Here is an 18,624-nt window from a genome sequence, read left to right as displayed (position 1 = left end):
ACTCTGAAGTCTCTTTTTCCTCCTATCCTTTCTCTCCCTTCCATGATATACCGCTGTGCAGCCAGGACCCTTTAAAAATGTTATGCAGTCTCTTAACTGGGACAATGAAAAAGTAGCACTTGACACAGGCCCTGCCACAGAGAACACTGCTCAAACTCTTACTGGCTTCACTGGGACGGTACCCGGGCTACCTGTCAGAAGGTAATTAAGTCACTTCAGATTTCTACAAGCCGACATTTATAGGAACGATCGAACCAGTCAGCACTCTTTGACAGCTGAGTATTTTGGTTTTCAAAGCATGAAGCTGAAACTGTCTCCGAGAATGTAATTTAAAATACCATCTATTGAAAAATACATGGTCATTACAGTGGCAACTGGAAGTCTTCACTAATAACAGTCACATTTTCACATTTACATTAATGCAGCCCTTGAAAAGAATGGAAAGCCTCTCTACTTTTCCTTTCCTTCTTAAATTCTCTATGTATCCCCACAGCCCAAAATAAGCACAGGAGCCCATGTCCACAATTTCTGACAGAAAATCATCATCTGAAAATCATCAGCTTGGTATCACATCCCTTTGGTTTTTCTGGTGCTCCTGCTAGAAGCTTCAGCCACAGACTTTAGCACCATTCTTGCAAAACTCCCTCCCCGTAATTTGATTCCCCACTCCCACAATAATGATAGAATTTATAGTGGCTGTTCTTCAAAGAGCAACATTAATTTACAGCCATGTCAATAAGGCCACCCCAGCAAACAAAAGAAACACAAATAAATAATTTTCTGAAGTGAAACCAACTGGCAAACAATCCATTTTAAATTCCAATTAACCACTTAGTAGTATAGATAGTTACACTAAAGATGAAACCGAACTCTTATTAAATCATACACAGTAAAATTAGTATCAGTTTTTGACAGCTGAGTGACCTTTTCGATAAGCACTGATGAAACAGTTTCTTCCCTGTAAATGAAAATGTAGATAAATAGGTAAGCCTTTCTGAAACCATTCAGCCATTACACAACTAGAAATTACGTTGCAGAACACTGAAATAAAGTACTGCTGTTAGTCATGGACATCGCTTCAATCGTAATTACTTGATTACAGGAGAGGTGGATCTTTCACTTGCTTCCATTTTTCTGTTTCTGGGGACAGGACTGGCTGCAGGCATCTCCCCACTCAACCGGTCAGGTAAGAGGCTTTCTTTGTTCAAGTTCATCTCTGAATATGGGCAGCTGACTGCACTAGAAGTTGAAGAAGAGAAATGCCTCCTTATTCTCACTTTATTAACTTCACTCAGTTCAAATGAAATGACAACAGAGACCAGTTTTCTAGAAGCAGATGCAATCAATTAGTATGAAGAAGATTAGAAAAAAATACAGTAAGTAGTCACACTTTAAAATGTTAATAAATCCACCAATTAAAAACCTCAACCTGAATGTTTTTCGCATTTCCTTTTGGCAGTAACTTATGCAACACAAATTGTATTAATTTATATTACAGCATACATTCTGGAAAATTGCTTGATAAATGTTTAGCCTGCTCTCTCATACCTTTAATGGTATTTTATACATAAAATGCAGGGTGCCTTTGACTATACCCACCTCTCTCCAAATAAAGTCATATTCCCATGGTTATTTTTTCTGCGAAGGAGGGTATTTCCATTATGCAATGTCCATATGGAAGCTGCATTGCAAGGCCACAGTATGTATGCAAGGCACATCCTCTTACTGCAGCAAATGCCCCATCTTTGCAAATGCCATTTTGTGATAGTCCATTAAAAGACTGGGATATTTTCACAGTCTTTCCTACCATTCAACACGCCATATTTTACTGCACTGCAGCTAGGGAAAGAGACAATTTGACACTGTGCATTGATATAATGACTTGTAAATATTACTCCAACAAATGTGAAAGTTGTACCTCCCAAAGTCAGAAAACATGTGTTTACACAAGAGGTAGGAAAGGGAAGAACAGCAACACAAGACACATGAGGCTGAACTAGGATTCTGTCTTTAGAAGAACGCTCTGCAGTGTTCAAATGATTAGTTAGGCTATACAGTCACACTTCAAATATAATATCCTAAACTCTGAAAGGTATATATATGCCACAACAGTGAATAACAACATGCTCAAGTTTTCAAATCTCTATTTAAGATACAGGAGAGGCTGTACTAAACATGATGCTCTACTTGTGGCTCATGAGCTGTGACACTAACTAGAATCTGAAATTATGCTTTCCTACTCACCTGTATTATTACAAGGACCTCTATAGTGGTAAAATGTGAAAAACCCATGTCCTGTGATTTTGCTTATTTTCTTTTCAAGGATATAACTACCTGCCTTTCCATAAACCACTGCAATGTTTTATTTGTTTCACTGACTGTTACACGCATGATTTCCAAACAGAACTAATATAAACAAGTCTACCTTGCCAGCCATATGCCCTGCCACCTCCAAATTACAAAAAATAAACAGAAAAACAACAGCTTTCATTATAATGTTCATTTTACAAAGCACAGCATAAATAAAAGGCCTTTTATTCAAAATATGCTGTACATTCTCTTCTTCCTTTACCAATGAAGCTTTGGATTCAGAGTAAGTATGAATCAACTCCTATCATGAGGTTGGACCAATACTGGTGATCTAATTTTGGTCTCACCAATGTAAACAACAAGTTGGTGGAAATTTACATTTCTCTCAGCACTAGCATAAAAGGAGAAAATTCCTTAAGGCTACACAGGCCAAGTCAGTCAGTCCTTGCTGGGTTTATCAGGACAGGAGTCCAACAGCATGTCTGATTTTTTCAGTTGGTTCATTTGAAAACAAGACAGTATCAACCTTTTTTTTTTTTTTAAATCCTTGTATAGCTGCGCTGAACTTGAATTATGGAGGAAAAAACATGCCAGTAGAATACAATTTCTGCTTTTCTAATCAAGATGAGATCCCTGTTTAAGGCCACTCCAAGCAGACGTTGTTCCACACCAGCCTGTACAGTGTTTTCAAGGGACGTACAGCCATATCCCCAGGTGACCTAATGAAGCACAGAACAGTCATCTCCACCTTCTTCTGAGGAACTGGGTGGCAGTCCCAGGACCTCCTCTGAGATACAGGCACTGAAGTTTTTTGCCATGAGAACCTTCATACCAGGAGTTTACACAGCCAAATAAGATATAACCAAATGGGTGGCTGGACTCTAAAGCACCATGCTTGAAATAGGGTACTTTTTTGTTAATGAAATTATTTTAAAGACATGGAACAGAATATACAAATAAAAAATTAACTTGGAGCATTTACCTTTTGTTTCTAATTTCTCATAAGCAGAATTTAGCATTTTATTTTAGATTTATTTATATACCTCTACCTACATTTATTTTTCAACCTACTGGTTTTGTCTGTCTTCAGACTAGCTCCTGCCAGATGTCTTAGAAGAACAAAAAAACATTAACTGAAATATGGGGAAGAAAACAGGAACACTAGGAAAGAGGGGAAGTTGTTTTATATTCTCAATTCTTTTTACTGCTGCATCTATCACAATGATGTCTTTTTTCCCTTTCAAATTAACTACAAGATGAAAGATACAGGCTTCTATTCAGAAAAAGGTTTTAAGAAGCCAATGCCAGTGGGATTTAAGTTCTTGCTGTGACAAACTCATACCACTGTGATGAAATACAGTTATCAGAAACTCAAGAATATATTGGTTAATTTCAGTTCTGCCATTGCTATAAGGCAAAGCATGTAATCTTTTGGCTTCCTATGCTCACAGGGGTGTTTTGAGGCTTAGTGTTTTTAAGCAGTTAGAGGGTTGTCTCAAGGAAACACTAAACACTACCAATGTGGTATTTAACTTCAGTTGTGTGTTATTAAACAAGCCTTACACCACAATGAAATCTGACAATACAATTTCATCTCCAGCAGGTCTTCTGTTTACCAACACCACTAATATGTTTTAAATCAAAAAACAAGAAAAAGCCTCAAAATTCAGTCCTTCATTAGAACCTCCCTGTTTATATATTGCCTTTTCCTTTAGTATTTTCTGGAAAAACAGAAGTTGAATGACAATTTCAGTCAACAATAGTTATAATATTAACGATGCTTTAGAACACTAGATTCAGATGAGTTTTTCTTTGTAATTAATCATTCGAGTTGCTGTATCATTTCTTAAAAACTCCTTGATAGTCCTTTGATGTTACTATTACTTAGGGCAATAAAAAGAACCCTCATGGTTTCCACTGTTAGCTTTGTTTCAACAAAACACAGCATGAATGAACCTGTGTATGAGTTACATGGCTTTGGATCAATCAGTAAATGCTCCTGAATCTCAATGCCTCCAGCCTTCAGTTCAGTTTAACTTGTCTACTACAAAGAATAAAAAATTAATCTTGTTATTTCTACATAATAGAAGTATTTGATTTATACAGGACTGTAAGTTTTAGACAACTCATCTCAAGGGCTCAGAAGTCTTGATGTTTAGGTTATTTAATATTAAATTAGGATTTTTAACTCTTCTGTCAACTTAAACCTGGATTTCTGCTCCAGCTTGCAGTTTGCCTTAGCGCCCTATTTTGAAAACAGCAGAAGTTCAGAAGGCAGTTTCCAAAATGATCAGATGTCCTTGACTTGGGGGTACCAAGGTCTGCCAGAGGCACAGGGAGAATGGCAAGAAGCAGAAGCAGCAGCAGGCACTCAATTTGAAACCTCTGCTATACATCTGACAGGGCTGTACACCCTCCAGCACTGCTTCACAGCTTTGCAACCACTCCAACGCGAAGATACTCAATTACCATCTGAGCTGCTTCAGTAGGCTTCAGTAAACAAATATTCACATTAATACCACCTGACCCCCCCGCACAGGAGATTAATCAGCCATCTCTCTAAATGTTGATGGATCAACATAGCACAGCAATTAGCTATCTGCAGTACACTTTGCATCCTACTGAAACGGCAGCAGAGTGGCTGGCAATACACGTGTCCATAACACAGTTTTCTGAGGAAAGAGAGCCACTGTTTCCAGAGTCCTGCACAGGCTGAGTAAAAACTAAGCATTAAAATAAGCTTCTGTTTTCACTGAATCAGGAAAGATCAAGAAATGAAAAAAACAAATGCACCAATTACTTCAGAATGGTATACAAGAAGCAGAATTCCCAGGATCACAGGCCTGGGATTTTCAAGCCAACAGAGGTTTTACATAATCATCCCTTTCCAGAACTGTCTGATGGAATAGAAGTGTTGAGGTAGCATATCCCATTTGTGGTTATTTTGCAACTGCTCTTCTATCACTGTCAAGATTTATCTCCAGGTAGGGTTACACACGTATCTTTTTTCTCTAAAGTTCAAGGGTAGTAAGATAAAACTGGGCTACTGATGGGTGGGCACGGACCTTAGTCTTCTCCAGACATCTGGAGATGCTCCTCTCTTCTAATAGTATGCAAAGTTTCTGAAGCACAGAGTCCAACTGGATTACTCAGCCTCAGCTACATCTAACATCAGAAGGGAACGTAAGCCAGGATTCTCTCTTAACCTGAAGAAGAAGAGTAAGGTGGTACTTGGTTTGGTAAAAGAACGTTAATACTGAAGTATTTTTTAATATAGATTATTAGTCTTTATGACTGCTTGGAATATTTTGCAAACCTGTGTGAAGCCACAGACAGGTCTCCTGGTTTAGCTGTGCTGGTTGGAAATGTTACCAACCCCAGCTCCTCATTGCCTTTCAGGTGCAGGTTATTGCCAAGCACTGCCAAGGGATGAGGTTGTACGGTAGCTCCAGGAAAATTCACCCGGATTTGCTCAAGCTATCTTCCTTGATGGGTTAAACAAATACATTGGACTAAGTGATGGATTAGACTTTATCTAGGGCAGATGACCGCATTTGCTGGTAGTGATACGTGATTAGCAAGAACCCTCCAGCAAAAAGGTCCTGACAAGATCAGGGGGGTGTATTCTTTTTTATCTGCTGGATTTTTGTTAAGTGATGTCTCTACTTCAGTTGACTTCATGAAAACATTTTTAACTAGCCTGGAAACAAGTGATACAAATGTTCTCTTTCACAATTTACAACACATGCTTATCATCAAAGCATTCTTTTTTAGAAGAAAGCTGCTTCAACAGACTAAACCTGACTCAAGAGTAGCTTATAACTGATTTGGCTGGGGCCAATGACCTTACATAAAAGATAAAATAAAACTTTAGACTGGCATCAAAATCAGACGAGAATTACTTCAACAGACACTGAACGAATAGATGCGACATCCTGCTGAGCTGAGGTTTCCCGCATTTCTGCACTGCGCTTCTCTTACAACACAGCCTCCACCACAGCACATTCAGTTCACTTCAACTTACACATAACGCATGTAAAGTTTCTGGTAAAAATCTTTATTCATGGAAAGTTGACCCAAAACACTAATGACCTGTTTACAACTGACTGCTCTGCATTACTGCTTGAACTTGAAAATTATTGCATGTATTAAACATCAGAGAGCATAAAATTCACAATCATAAATATGCAGGTGATCTGCATAATGCTACCAACCTGCACATCAGTCTCAGTTTCAACTGCGCAGCACAAAACCTTAGATCAACTGGTGATAGATATCAAGTCCTTATTAACATCAACTTTTCCAAAAAGTAAATGTTTTAACCCAACTACATAATTAATCACCGAGGCTTTCATCTGGTTCCTAAAGAACAAGCTCTCAAAATTATTTCAGAACTACTTAGCATTTTAAATTATCATCTTTTCTGCACACAGGCATTTATGCTGTAGATACACGTTGTACCTCATCATGAAAAAAAAAGATAAGCATGGTTAAATACATTTCAAGGTTGCCAAGATAAGAGTGCCAAGGGACTGCTACCTGACGTGGATAATTATACCAATTTCAAAATGTCTTTGTTAATTCAGGAAAAAAGTGATGGTACAACATTAGAATTTTGGGGGTGACCTGGACCCTCAAGTCTGTAGACTCCAGATAAATAACAAATCTCATTATTTTCCTCAGAAATGCTCAAGAAAAAACCCACAATATCAGCACAGAGGGCAAACCAATATAGTTAGTGAATAAGATACTTAATGATGTTAATTTATTTGCTATGAAAAGAGCAAATACCTGTGTTATTATCAACAAAATCTCTTCGGTTGTATTTTTATCCCCTGGAACTACCAGTTAATGTGCAAATAATAGGATTGCTATGACTGTAGCAAAAATAAAACACAATAGATTGCCATGAGTTTATTTCTTTTCTTAATATTCAGGATGAGAAAGTATAACAACTTTAAATACCATGGAAAATCTAGTTATAAAAGCAAGGGCTACATGAACTAACTAGACGTATAGCTCTTACTCATCCCTTCCCTGTGAAACAGTAGAAGTTTTAGTGCCAACATTTATTTTGAGATAACATAAATTTAAAAACTTTTCTGACACATTCACTTATGGTTTCTTTTTTCTTTTATCTTTTTTTTTTTAAGTTTCAGCCTTGGGCTAAGAATGGGTATGTTCACCTGATTCTAAGTAACTGAGATAGCACATGGTAAGGAATTGGAATTTATTGCCATACAGATCAGGTACATTAATAAATCATACAAGACTCAGTCTACTGGAATATGAAATAAAATGGATTTCAGCTAAGCAGCTAGGAAGCTTTTTAGGCAAGTCTAGTTTACTTCACATTTGCAGTGGACTAAGAACATGAATGCAGTAGGTTACCGTATGCTAACTGAAGGATGGTAACGTCTTAAGGACTAACTTGACTGTTTAAGAAGTTATCCTGCTGATTGAGTGCAACAAAACTTCTCAAAAGGGAAGGTAGAAAAACTGAAAAAAGAAAAAAAAACAAAGAAAAAGAACATGGACAGAAAAAGACAAAAGGAAAAGGGTGAGAATAATCTGAAGAACAGCAATGCGGCATACTGTGTCATGACAACACCACCATAGTTCATACTGCAACAGGTTTTGTCACTGGAGCTAACCTAGCTACGTCCCTTCCTGGAGATAAAGCTTGTACGAGCATCAGAAGTTCTTCTGCCTCCTAACAACACAAATACAATGCCTCTGCTGTAGACAGGAAAGAACTTCTTGAAGCAAAAGATGCCTTTTGCACACTAAAGATGTAACAACGCAGTGAGTTTTTCTGGCAGGTATCTTTGTTAGGGATGAGTCAGGACTTCAGCCAGTGCTGATATGCCATCAAAACCTTGTAGCATAATTCTAGGCAACAGGACATAATTCTCTCACCAAAAACATGAAAAGATTGCAGAGCTAACTCTTGGATCACGGTAGTTTAATAATATACTTAAAAAACATGAATAGACAAATAACCAAAGAGCAATCTTCTAACCACATGAGAGCAGAAAGCACGAAGTGATATGACATTCGAGGATTGTATGACTGTATAATGGCAACATTCCAAGAAAAATTCTGGAAGCTGTAACTTGCAAAAAGGTAATAGGATGATATTTATGATATTTAATTCTCAACTTAACATGTTACATTAACTGTATATCCCTTACTGAAATATTCAGGATTCACCTCATACTGTGAGGTTCACACCTCACACTCAACATTTTGACTTAGTAAATGTTTCCCATTTACTCTGTCATTGTCTCTCTGTCCCCTATTCCATTCTCCCATACTACTGCTCTCCCTAAGTCAACTCTCCTCTAGGACAGCTTGGGATGTCCACATTTCTGTATTATATTTCAGAAGGCGTTCAACAAGAGCATCTTTAGAAACACTAGGTACAAACAGCAAGTTGTTCAGGCTGTCATTCAGGAATATGTCAATCGGAATTTCCTTTTCAGCATTTTTCCAAGCCAAGAAGCAAATCCTTACCCCTACCAACCAAGCAGAACAGAAACATCCAAGCCATAATAAAATTAGTGGCCTTCTATTTCAAAAGGTTCAAGTGTTATTGCTTTATACATATCTCTCTGTAACATCTTGCAATCTGAACAGCAAGCCCAGGAATCCTCATAGGAACAAAATACAAAGTAACTGAATCAATCAATTGTGACAAAAAATGATGTTCGACAAATCTTATCTCAGCACACACTGGTGAAATGAAGTTACAGACTGCTAATGTTTATTTCAGCATGCTCACCATGGCAACTGAAATCATTGCATATTTAGGTTTACAAGATTTCCTATTTTCTTCCAGCTTGGATCTGTCTTCTTGTGAAAAACAATTAAAAAACCCCATGTGCACACATCACTCAATTGAAAGAATAAAATTACAGTTTCACAGCACATACCTATGATGGCCGATATGTCTTGCTCTTTTAATGTGCCCAACTCCTTTACATCCTGCTGTGGGACACCCTCCATGCTCTAAAGCTTCCACCAATTCCAAGGGACCTGTATGTCAGGGGAAATTACATATGAGATTAAAAAAAAGTATCTAACCTTTAAAAGTTATATAAATATGCAGGAATGCCAGGGTAACATAGTAAACATGAAGAAGAAATAAGTAAACAAATCCTAATTTTAAAGTACTTTAAAAATGCATTCTGCAAAAGCATGATGGAGATTCAAACAACCTAATCCACTGGAGAAATAATTTTATTCTGTGTGAGTAAATCTCTACAGGAGAGCTACATCTATATAAAGAGCACAAATTTTGGAGGAACTGTATGACTTCAAATTTCTCTCCTATTAACTACACGTAGTTGGAACCTGGTTGTTCTGCAAGAGCACAAAGCAACTCACCCTGCTGTTCCTGAAGACAGGGATCTGTTTGTAATGGGTACTGACCTTCTCCATTTTTAGCTCAAGTTTTCCAGTGAACAAGACATGAAAGCAAAGGCTGAAAATACTACGAAAAAACCCCAAGCCATCAGGAGATTTTTTACATTTTTACTTATCTGAATTTATGTGTCTATCTGATTTTCATCAACCTGTAACAATGATGCCTGCAGAGACATTAAAGCATGTAGCTGTCAAAACTAGCTTTGACACTCAAGCAAACATAGTCTATAACCCATAGTTTCATAGCATGTGAGACAGACTTACTCCAGTATATGAAACTGAGAACACCTGCTGCACATCTGCAAACATGCACTGTCTCTCGAGTACTGGTTTTACTTGAAAAGTACATGAACTTGTATCTCCCCCTACAGATAACAATACTGACATAAAAAGGTCTATTTAAATAAATTTTCCTAGATGAAAGATAGATTCATTACCCATCTGCAAGCAAGAAAGACAGATAATTATTATGTATAATTAGGACAGTCCAAAAGCATTTTTTAACAAATATTCCAACTATGCTAATGTTACAACACTATGATTACACTAAAGTCCAAAGACTTCTATAGGCTTTAAGATGGTGTAATGGATGAGAGAAGAGAGAATTTTATCTTTTCTACCTTTATGCAAAATTGATGCCTATAATGTAACAAGTTAGTGGACTCAGAGGAAGAGTTAACTTAATAGGGACACTTCTGTAAAGGGAAGTCCTGCCTCACTGATGCTCTGGTTTTGCAAAAACCAGCTCCCAACAAATGTTCTCTCTTCACTTAAAAAATTCAAACTCTCTAAAAAATGTAATTTAAAAGAGCTGCAACTGGCTGTCCGTATTTATGCAAGAAGCTGCTGCTTGCGTCACTGTGAAACAGTATTAAAATCAACACCAATACATGGCTCTTAATTCCCTAATTGCTATCAAAAAGGTCATAATCCATCATGACTACTTTACTGCATCTTAAGAGAAAACACTACAAATACATAAATACTGGGAGCATAAGACGATTATGGTGACTGCTCTAGACTAATATTGCTAACACTGCACAGCATTCACACAAAGCTTCCAGTGTTATAGACAGGGATCTGGACCACATCATTAAAAGGACTATCTTACTGACTGAGGAAAAAACATTGTGTCTTGCAAAATATTTTCTTCCCTCCTTCTGAAATGCTTTCACAAAACCTGAAATGCACTTTAACTTACTTGGGAACAATATTAGTGTTTTTATAATATTCTATATTTTGTATCATATTCTATGGTAATAATACAAAGCCATATTGTTGGAAGAATGTATTATTCAGTAATCATCCTATTTTAATACTATTTGTGCAGTTAATTATTCTTTTTCTATTTAATGGACAGTCACTTTACCTCCTGTCACATTGTCCATCTTTGTTTTTGTAGCTTAACTAGTATCAAAAAGTCACTTCCACCAGTCACATCCTAAAAGAGATGAACAGTGCCTCCTACGCCACCACCTAGCCGTGTTGGTGACGTGTTGGATGTGATGGGCATCTGTATTTTGTTTCTTTTAATGTCTCCAACAAAATGAACTTAAGTATTTTATACTCCCACCTAGGCTAAGATTTTTTTTTCCCCAATCTTAGGTGATAGAAATGTCTCAACCTTATTCAGCTCTTTTGCCACATGATATGATTTTTATTTATGTGGCCACTGACTACTTTTTCCCACTGGACTGTTCCTTCATTCAGTACACAGGATGCACATCTCAGATTAAGAAGCAGATATACAGCATCCTATCTTCTCATTATTCACTTTGTGCTTTGGCACTTACAGCACTCTATTCAGACTCTGCTTTGAAGGCAGAATGATTAACTTCCTAACAGGCAGTCATCACTGTAGCACTGGAGTGCTCAGAAAACTAATGAATATACTCTGATCACGCTCCTGATAGGAAACATCCCTTCTTGACATTTTAGAGATGCTGAATTGAGGTACTGAGATTTTCAGGTAACACATTCACACAGTCTGTGCGTGCCTTATCCCAGTTATTTTACATTTAATTTTTTCAGAGTACTTGGCATTGCTCACCATTTCTTACTTTCCAAGCACAGCTCTTTCTGATCTCAGTTGCAGCTGTGAACACTCAGCCCTTGTGCAAACCATACCTCAGAGTCACAACACAAAACAATCCCAGAGAAGAGCACTCAATTAAAAATCACCTGTTCAAAGTCTGGCAAAAGTGATTTCACTACCATTATCCAGAAACACAACAGCATAGGGCAGCGATATCTTTACCACAAAAGTCTCTTCTCCCTGCAACCTTCAGTCTCATTTATGACACACCTCCCACTTCTTCAACAAGTAAAAATCCCCAGAGAGGGCAAGCTGGTAAATACAGTATTATCATTGGTACTGTGCTTCTGTTAGATTTATCTTCAGTGTGGGCACCATTAACCCCTCTTTGCTCAGCTGAGGAAGAAAAGGAAGCTAGCTGGTTTTGAGGATTTGCCACAGCATATGAAAGGAGCGCCTTCTCAGTGCAGCCTGGACTGCTTTGAGCTAAAAAGCACACTAACCTTCAAGAGGATGTAGACGGAAGATTTTAAGAGTGATACCCTATCCCTATTGAGTGCCACAGCAGTTTCAGCACTGGCTTCGAGAGGGCCAGGATTTTATGCAACAGATCTTTATCGTTACTTCAGGTTTTGACTGTGGTTCTTGCGCATACAGAGAAACATTGTGTTTCCATTACAGTAAGGGTCAATAAAGCTATCCACTAAAAAGTGATTAATTACTGACTGTTGATTTTGCACTAAATATCACATTTACATTCTTTTGCATATCCTAGTTGCTACTCTTCCTTGGACAGCATTGGCAGGGAAGAAGCACAGTACACGTGCCTTTCAACATCATTACATTACAATGTGATTTCTCTTACTAAGTGGGGGCTGAAGAGGGTGTCCAGTTTTTGTACACCAGCCTGCAGGATGGATATCAGGGCTATCTACTTCAGTCCAATAATCATAAATACTATCCCAGCCATCAAAATGGACCTAAAATAAAAAATGAGAACAATATATTTTAGATTAGAAAAATTCTCGATAAAATCAGTTTCCCTAAGTAATCTCTAAAAATGACATGTCCATTAGAAAAGTCACTTTAAGAGACCTATAACTATGTTACACAGAAAACACACGTATATTAGATTTTGGACCCACGCATACTCTCATTGAAGTAGACAGAGAGGTGTCATTTGGTTGTTTACTATGTCTTGCATCATCAGGCTCAAATCCTAGGAATAATGCAGGACAAGTTTAGTTCTCATAGTAACACTTAAATTAAGCATGAATTTCTGCCTTTTTTCTCTCACCCCCCCCCCCCAAATCCAAACATTTTTTAATCTCCTGTTTGAACAGCATTTAAGAATAGCAGAGCAGTAAGCAAAGGACTAAAAAAAATGGCATTTATTCATAAAAAAACAAACAAAACCCCCCAAAATACAAGTAACAATTTTACTAAAATCAGACTATACAGGATAAGGAGTACAAACTGAAGAGAACATGAAGTATGTGACTTCCCAGAAAACCACCAGTATGGGCTATACATGCGTTTTTTCAGGTGAAAACTGAGTATCTTCAAATCTTACTTGACCTCTGTACTAGTAAATAGCTCAGATCTCTCATGCACATGTGTGGATGCATTTACACACAGATACATACAGAGGTCTTTCAACATATGCTACAGAGTTAAATTACCACCCTAGATGTTACAAATCCAGTAATTTTAATAAATTAGACTGGAGAGGCGGTTTTTTGTTTGTTTTGTTTTTTTTTTCATGACCAACTTAAAGTTTAGATAGAAAATGTGTAGGGGTGAAGATATCAGTTCTGATGACTCCCTACCACGAGTTAATTCAGATTCAAAATGAAATGTCAGCTGCATTTCCTGCTAGAAATACCAGGTAAGGTATGCTTGAAATACCAGGTATGCCTAATAAATCTGTACAAACTGCAAACACAAATATCCTTCATATCCATCTAACTGGATATCTGGAATATGCTAGCCCTTCTAACAGTTAAGGGCTTCAGAGTATAAACTGGTTTTGTACAATAAAAGAAAAATAATTCAAGTATACAACTTCTGGAAAACTGCAATTTCCTAAAAATACATTATCTGAGATTAATGCAATCTGAAGTCCATAATTAATATAAACTTCAGAATTGCAGGAAGTCACTGACAAGGCACAAGAGATCAGGGTTATTTTTTCATATCTCACTTATATCTCTCTCCTCTTCCTGGAAGTTTATAGAGACAGATTCAATTAACCTAGGCCAAATATTTTATTGGCCCTAATACAAATATCATAGCAGCCCTTCGACACTTGGTATTAAATCATCTCATTTCTTGATAGAACAGACAACTGTCTTATATCAACTATTCCCAAAGCAATTTTCCAACATATTCAACTCTGCTCTCTGATTACCTACGTCAGCAAATGTAACTAAGAGGATAATAAAACAACCCCTTCCAAAGGAATTATACACATATTAATCAGTGAGAAGGATGAGCAAAAGCTTAGCAGCAATCTGACTCATTTCTTCCTGTGCTTAATTTTACAACTACAGGATTTTGGTTTTACAAAGTACTCATCAATCACTCAACCAGGATAGTACAGTAAGACAGAGAAACTTACTTTTATTCTATAGTCATCAGTATCTACAATGGTCGCTACCCTGATAAATACTGGATTTCTCTTGTCAACCACTTCGAGTTTCATGTTTTTCTGAAAGCCATGAGAAGGTTTCTAGAAAAGAACAACAATATTATGTGAAACAGAAGTAAACCTCAAAAATCACACACAATTGTAAAGTATGTAAAATCCATAGAAAACTTTCCGCCTTCATTTTCTCAAATCTGCCCTCCCCCTCCAACAAATCCAACCATAAAAACATCATTCAAACCAGTGTTATTAAACTAGAGAAGTAAAGTAACTGCTTTGGGATTCCAAGTTCTCCGGGAATGGATTGGATTCAAGCCATCCAAGCAAGTAAGTGGGGATCTTTATTTTAAATCAGTTGGTTCTTTTCCTAAATTCTCTAGAAAAGTTTTCTCAGAGATTTTGGCCAACAGTTTCAACGCAGTATTGAATGAAGTATTATATACCAGCAGCCTGAAATGTCTGTGAAATTGTCTACAGGTATACATGGTATAACAGTAAATACTCAGAACAAACAGGACCAAATACCTGGTTTTTAATACTATTTTGTCAAAAAAAGGTGTCTTTGTTAGGAGTATCAGACTTTATCTTTGCCATCTATAGCTGTGAAATCTGAAGCAAAAATTATTTCCATTTTTAAGGCACATGGGCACAAGACGTTATGTTTTTTATTCTAGATTTCTAGGAAAATAACATATCTGTCTCTCTAAGACTTTCCAGAATATCAGTGCTTTTTCCTCAGCTGCAGCTTAAGAACTCTATTTTCTCCCATAATACAATATAAAATGCTGTGACTGTCTCAGGAAGACTTCACCCAAACTCCAACACAACCAGCATTTTATTCCCATTAAATCTGCTTTCTTACTGTTTATCACAATTAGCATTAAAATGGTTACCATTAGTACAGAAAGCAGGGAGGTGATCTTCTCTGGCTGTGAAACCAAAAGACAGAGCACAGCTGCCGCCCAAGCAGTCAAGCTCTCCTTCCCCTTCATCCTCAAAGCCAGATGGCCTTGTCTAAGCTACCTTTTGGGACCTACACCATCCCCAGCCACTCCCTGCTAGTATGGTTTCTGGGACAGTGTAGAGCCAGGCCAGCTAGTGCCCTCCCTGTTTAATGCTGCCAATGCCTGCACGCTTGTGGCATGTCCTGCTCAGTTTCCTGGTGCAGACAGCCAGACGGACCTTGCTGCCCGGAGGACCCTGTGGGCCTCTGGTGGGGCATTCCCACCGCCGAGCCCTTGTGGAGCGGCTGTTCCCTGAACCCCAGGGGGAGAAATTAAAACATGGATGCTCTGAGAGAAAAAGAAAATGTTTGCTTCTAGCTTGATGTAGTCAAGGTCACAGCCCTCCACTGTTTTGCCAAGGACTATACCTCTCAGATACAATCAAATACCTTCCTAATCCTTGGTCCGAGTATTCTTGCTGAGAACATAAGACTGAGACACATTATTAGGCCAGATGCATTTTGGGGTGACAAACTGCAGGTCAGTAATAAGCTCTGGTGATCTACTGACCCCAAGAACTGCTATAAGCACCACATTTCTGCTTTCGTTAATCCAGCTCTTAGCAAAGTGTTATTCAGAATTAGTGACCCTAATCTGAAAAGCTGAGGCAAACCAGCTTCAGCACGCTGTGAGGCAAGGGGCTGGGAGCTACCAGCCATCTGATGCTGGCTCCTAACAGCAATCCTTTCTGCATTACTGCCCAGTCCACTTTCCTTAACGAAATCCTAAGACCTCATGAAAGATGGGTGTCACTGAAAGAAAGTACAAAGCTAAAAGAAAAGGATGTCGCCCACAAACACCATAGTTAAGCTGTGGAGCTGCCTGTGGATGCTGCCCAAGTGCCCTAGTCACAAGCTCTCAGAAGAAAAAGTCTACTGAAGGATATTAAATACAAACTCTCTCGGCTACTGACGGAGATGATGGACAGCAACCTGGTCAGTCTGGTCAGTCTGGCAACCAGACTGACCTCCTACAACCATTTTTACATTCTCACTGTATTTATTGCTTACCATTTAAAATGTATGGATAGAAATACATATGTTCAAAACATGTTTTGATGACTCAGTAGCTATCTCATTATTTCTAATAACTAGGCAGTAATTCCCCATAGCAAATTACATTCATTAGTAATATTTTGTAGCATTTAATCCCATTTATAATGATTAAAATAATAAAGTAATAGCGATTTATAATAATAATTATCTAACAGTGAACTGCAAACCTGCATAAAAATAAACCACCTATTACACAACTAATTAAGTGGATACATTTGGAAACACAGGAACACCATATACGTATTATCTTCTTAAACTAGTTAATTATATGCACTTAAAAGCATGAAAAAAATATAAGCATTTTCTCACCACTTTAAAAGCCCTTGCAGGTGCAGGTAATGAACTGGTTTCTTCCAAATACTTCTCCCAAGAAAAATGCTTAGCATGTGGATAATCTGGCAGAGGAAATATGAGCAAAATTAAACATTGCAGTGCAAAAACCAAAACTGATGTCGAATTTACAGAATGCCTAACACTTTTATAATACTGTTCTGATTTATGCTTCAGATTTATAAAATAACTAGAAGAAAGGCTATTCTAAATTGTATCTGACACATTCACCATGTAGGTTAAAAAACCCAACAATCTTCTCATACGCAATACTGAGTAGCTAGCAGAAAAAGGTCACAATTGCTTTGGATATGAGAATACAAATAATGTGTACTGAAAAAATCTGTCCACTTAATTCAAGAAATTCATTCAAGTATTATAAGCCTAATCCTGTATTTTATAAACAGTAATTTACTGGCAAATACAATCTAATCAGTGATAGCTTTGTACCACAGTAGAGCACAACTGACTACTTGCTATTCTTTTAGTGAATTTGTTTTAACTAAATTTCTAAAAAAAATAGCCTAGACATTTACTATAAGAATAATTTACAGACATCATCAAAGAAGATGTTGCCTTTCTGAGAAAGTGTCATGTTTAAAACCACTTTATGCAAGAAATGCGAAGACAGCTTTGCTCTTTAAAGAAAAGGCAGTGCCTGTCCTTTGCCTTTAATCTGCACTAGAAGTTTAACTTGAGGTTTAAACATTATGATTCATAATCTAGAACAGAACAAAACCAGTTCTGATTTGTTTTAAAAGGGATTTCACTGAATAATAGGCTGTAATTAATCTCCTGATAGACAGATTGCTTAAGACTTTTCAAGATTGCTGGCTATTAGAATTTCTGTCAAAGCTGGTTTTAACCAATTAAAATTTTCCATGTTCTCAGACCACAGATGGCAGTTTCCACAACAGGACATTTAGATCATCCAGCTATACACAACAGTCCTGAAAAACCGTGGTGGTCTCATATTTCGTACTAATGAATACACTTTCATTCTTCTGTATCATCTCTCTCATTGTGTTTTCCTCCCTTCCAAAGAGCCCTTACAAGTTTGATTCCTTGATCACGTAAAGCAATCTTCTCATCAACCTATTATCTGCATATTTAGTTCACATGAAGATGTTTTTCTCATGCAACAATCTCACACACCTGGAATTTGTTTTATCAGCATTTTCACAATGTGAGTCTTAGGATAACAACTACATTCAGCCAAAAATACAAACTTGTTCAGATTCCAAAGGCTATCTTTCATGGATAGATGTCTCTTTACTAAAGCAGCACACATGTGCATACTTAACACATAGTGTCTATTGTACTTCTACTTTCAATATATTATGTCCTGTAAAAAAATATAGAACTCCCCAAATAGCAATTCTTAATTACAGAAAGAAGAATTCAGGAGGGGTAACAAGAAGCTTATTGTAAGTTTTAATGCTGCTTGCTGACTATAACCTCCTTCAACCTTTCCAATGTGTAATAAGACACAAACCTGGTGGGGTGATGAGAGTTCTTTTATGTTCTTTACACCACCCAACAGGATGAATATGTGGGCTAGCTGCCTCACACCTGGAGGAGGGGGAGAAAAAAGGGGATTGATAATGCAGTTCTTCAGACATCCTATTACACTTAGAAAACAAGACATACAAAAAAGACTTCACAAATTCCAAATAACCTACATCATCTTCAACTTACAGTGCAAACATAACCTGAAGATATGAATGCATTTAACACAGACTTGTTACCACCTAAAAAAGCATAAGGCTTTATTTAAAATTTCACTGGAAGATCAAAAAATCAAGTCCTTTAAGT

At 37.4% G+C, this 18,624-nt stretch overlaps 1 protein-coding gene across 6 annotated transcripts in view; it reads right to left on the bottom strand.

Moving 5' to 3' along the window:
* L3MBTL3 (L3MBTL histone methyl-lysine binding protein 3) overlaps positions 1–18,624 on the bottom strand; it is an 86,368-nt gene that overhangs the window by 16,174 nt on the left and 51,570 nt on the right. For all 6 annotated transcript variants that reach the window (XM_072855839.1, XM_072855840.1, XM_072855841.1 and 3 more), the window contains exons 12-17: positions 18,305–18,381; positions 16,789–16,874; positions 14,394–14,504; positions 12,639–12,753; positions 9,246–9,348; positions 1,093–1,239 (exon numbers count right to left, since the gene is read on the bottom strand). In XM_072855839.1, coding sequence (XP_072711940.1) covers positions 1,093–1,239; positions 9,246–9,348; positions 12,639–12,753; positions 14,394–14,504; positions 16,789–16,874; positions 18,305–18,381 — 639 coding nt within the window. The remainder of the gene's footprint in view (positions 1–1,092; positions 1,240–9,245; positions 9,349–12,638; positions 12,754–14,393; positions 14,505–16,788; positions 16,875–18,304; positions 18,382–18,624) is intronic.

Source organism: Ciconia boyciana, chromosome 3 (assembly GCF_034638445.1).
Source record: "Ciconia boyciana chromosome 3, ASM3463844v1, whole genome shotgun sequence".
Classification (NCBI taxonomy): Eukaryota; Metazoa; Chordata; class Aves; order Ciconiiformes; family Ciconiidae; genus Ciconia; species Ciconia boyciana.
The sequence above is the reverse complement of the archived record's forward strand: the minus strand, read 5'-3'. Positions and strand labels throughout refer to the sequence as shown.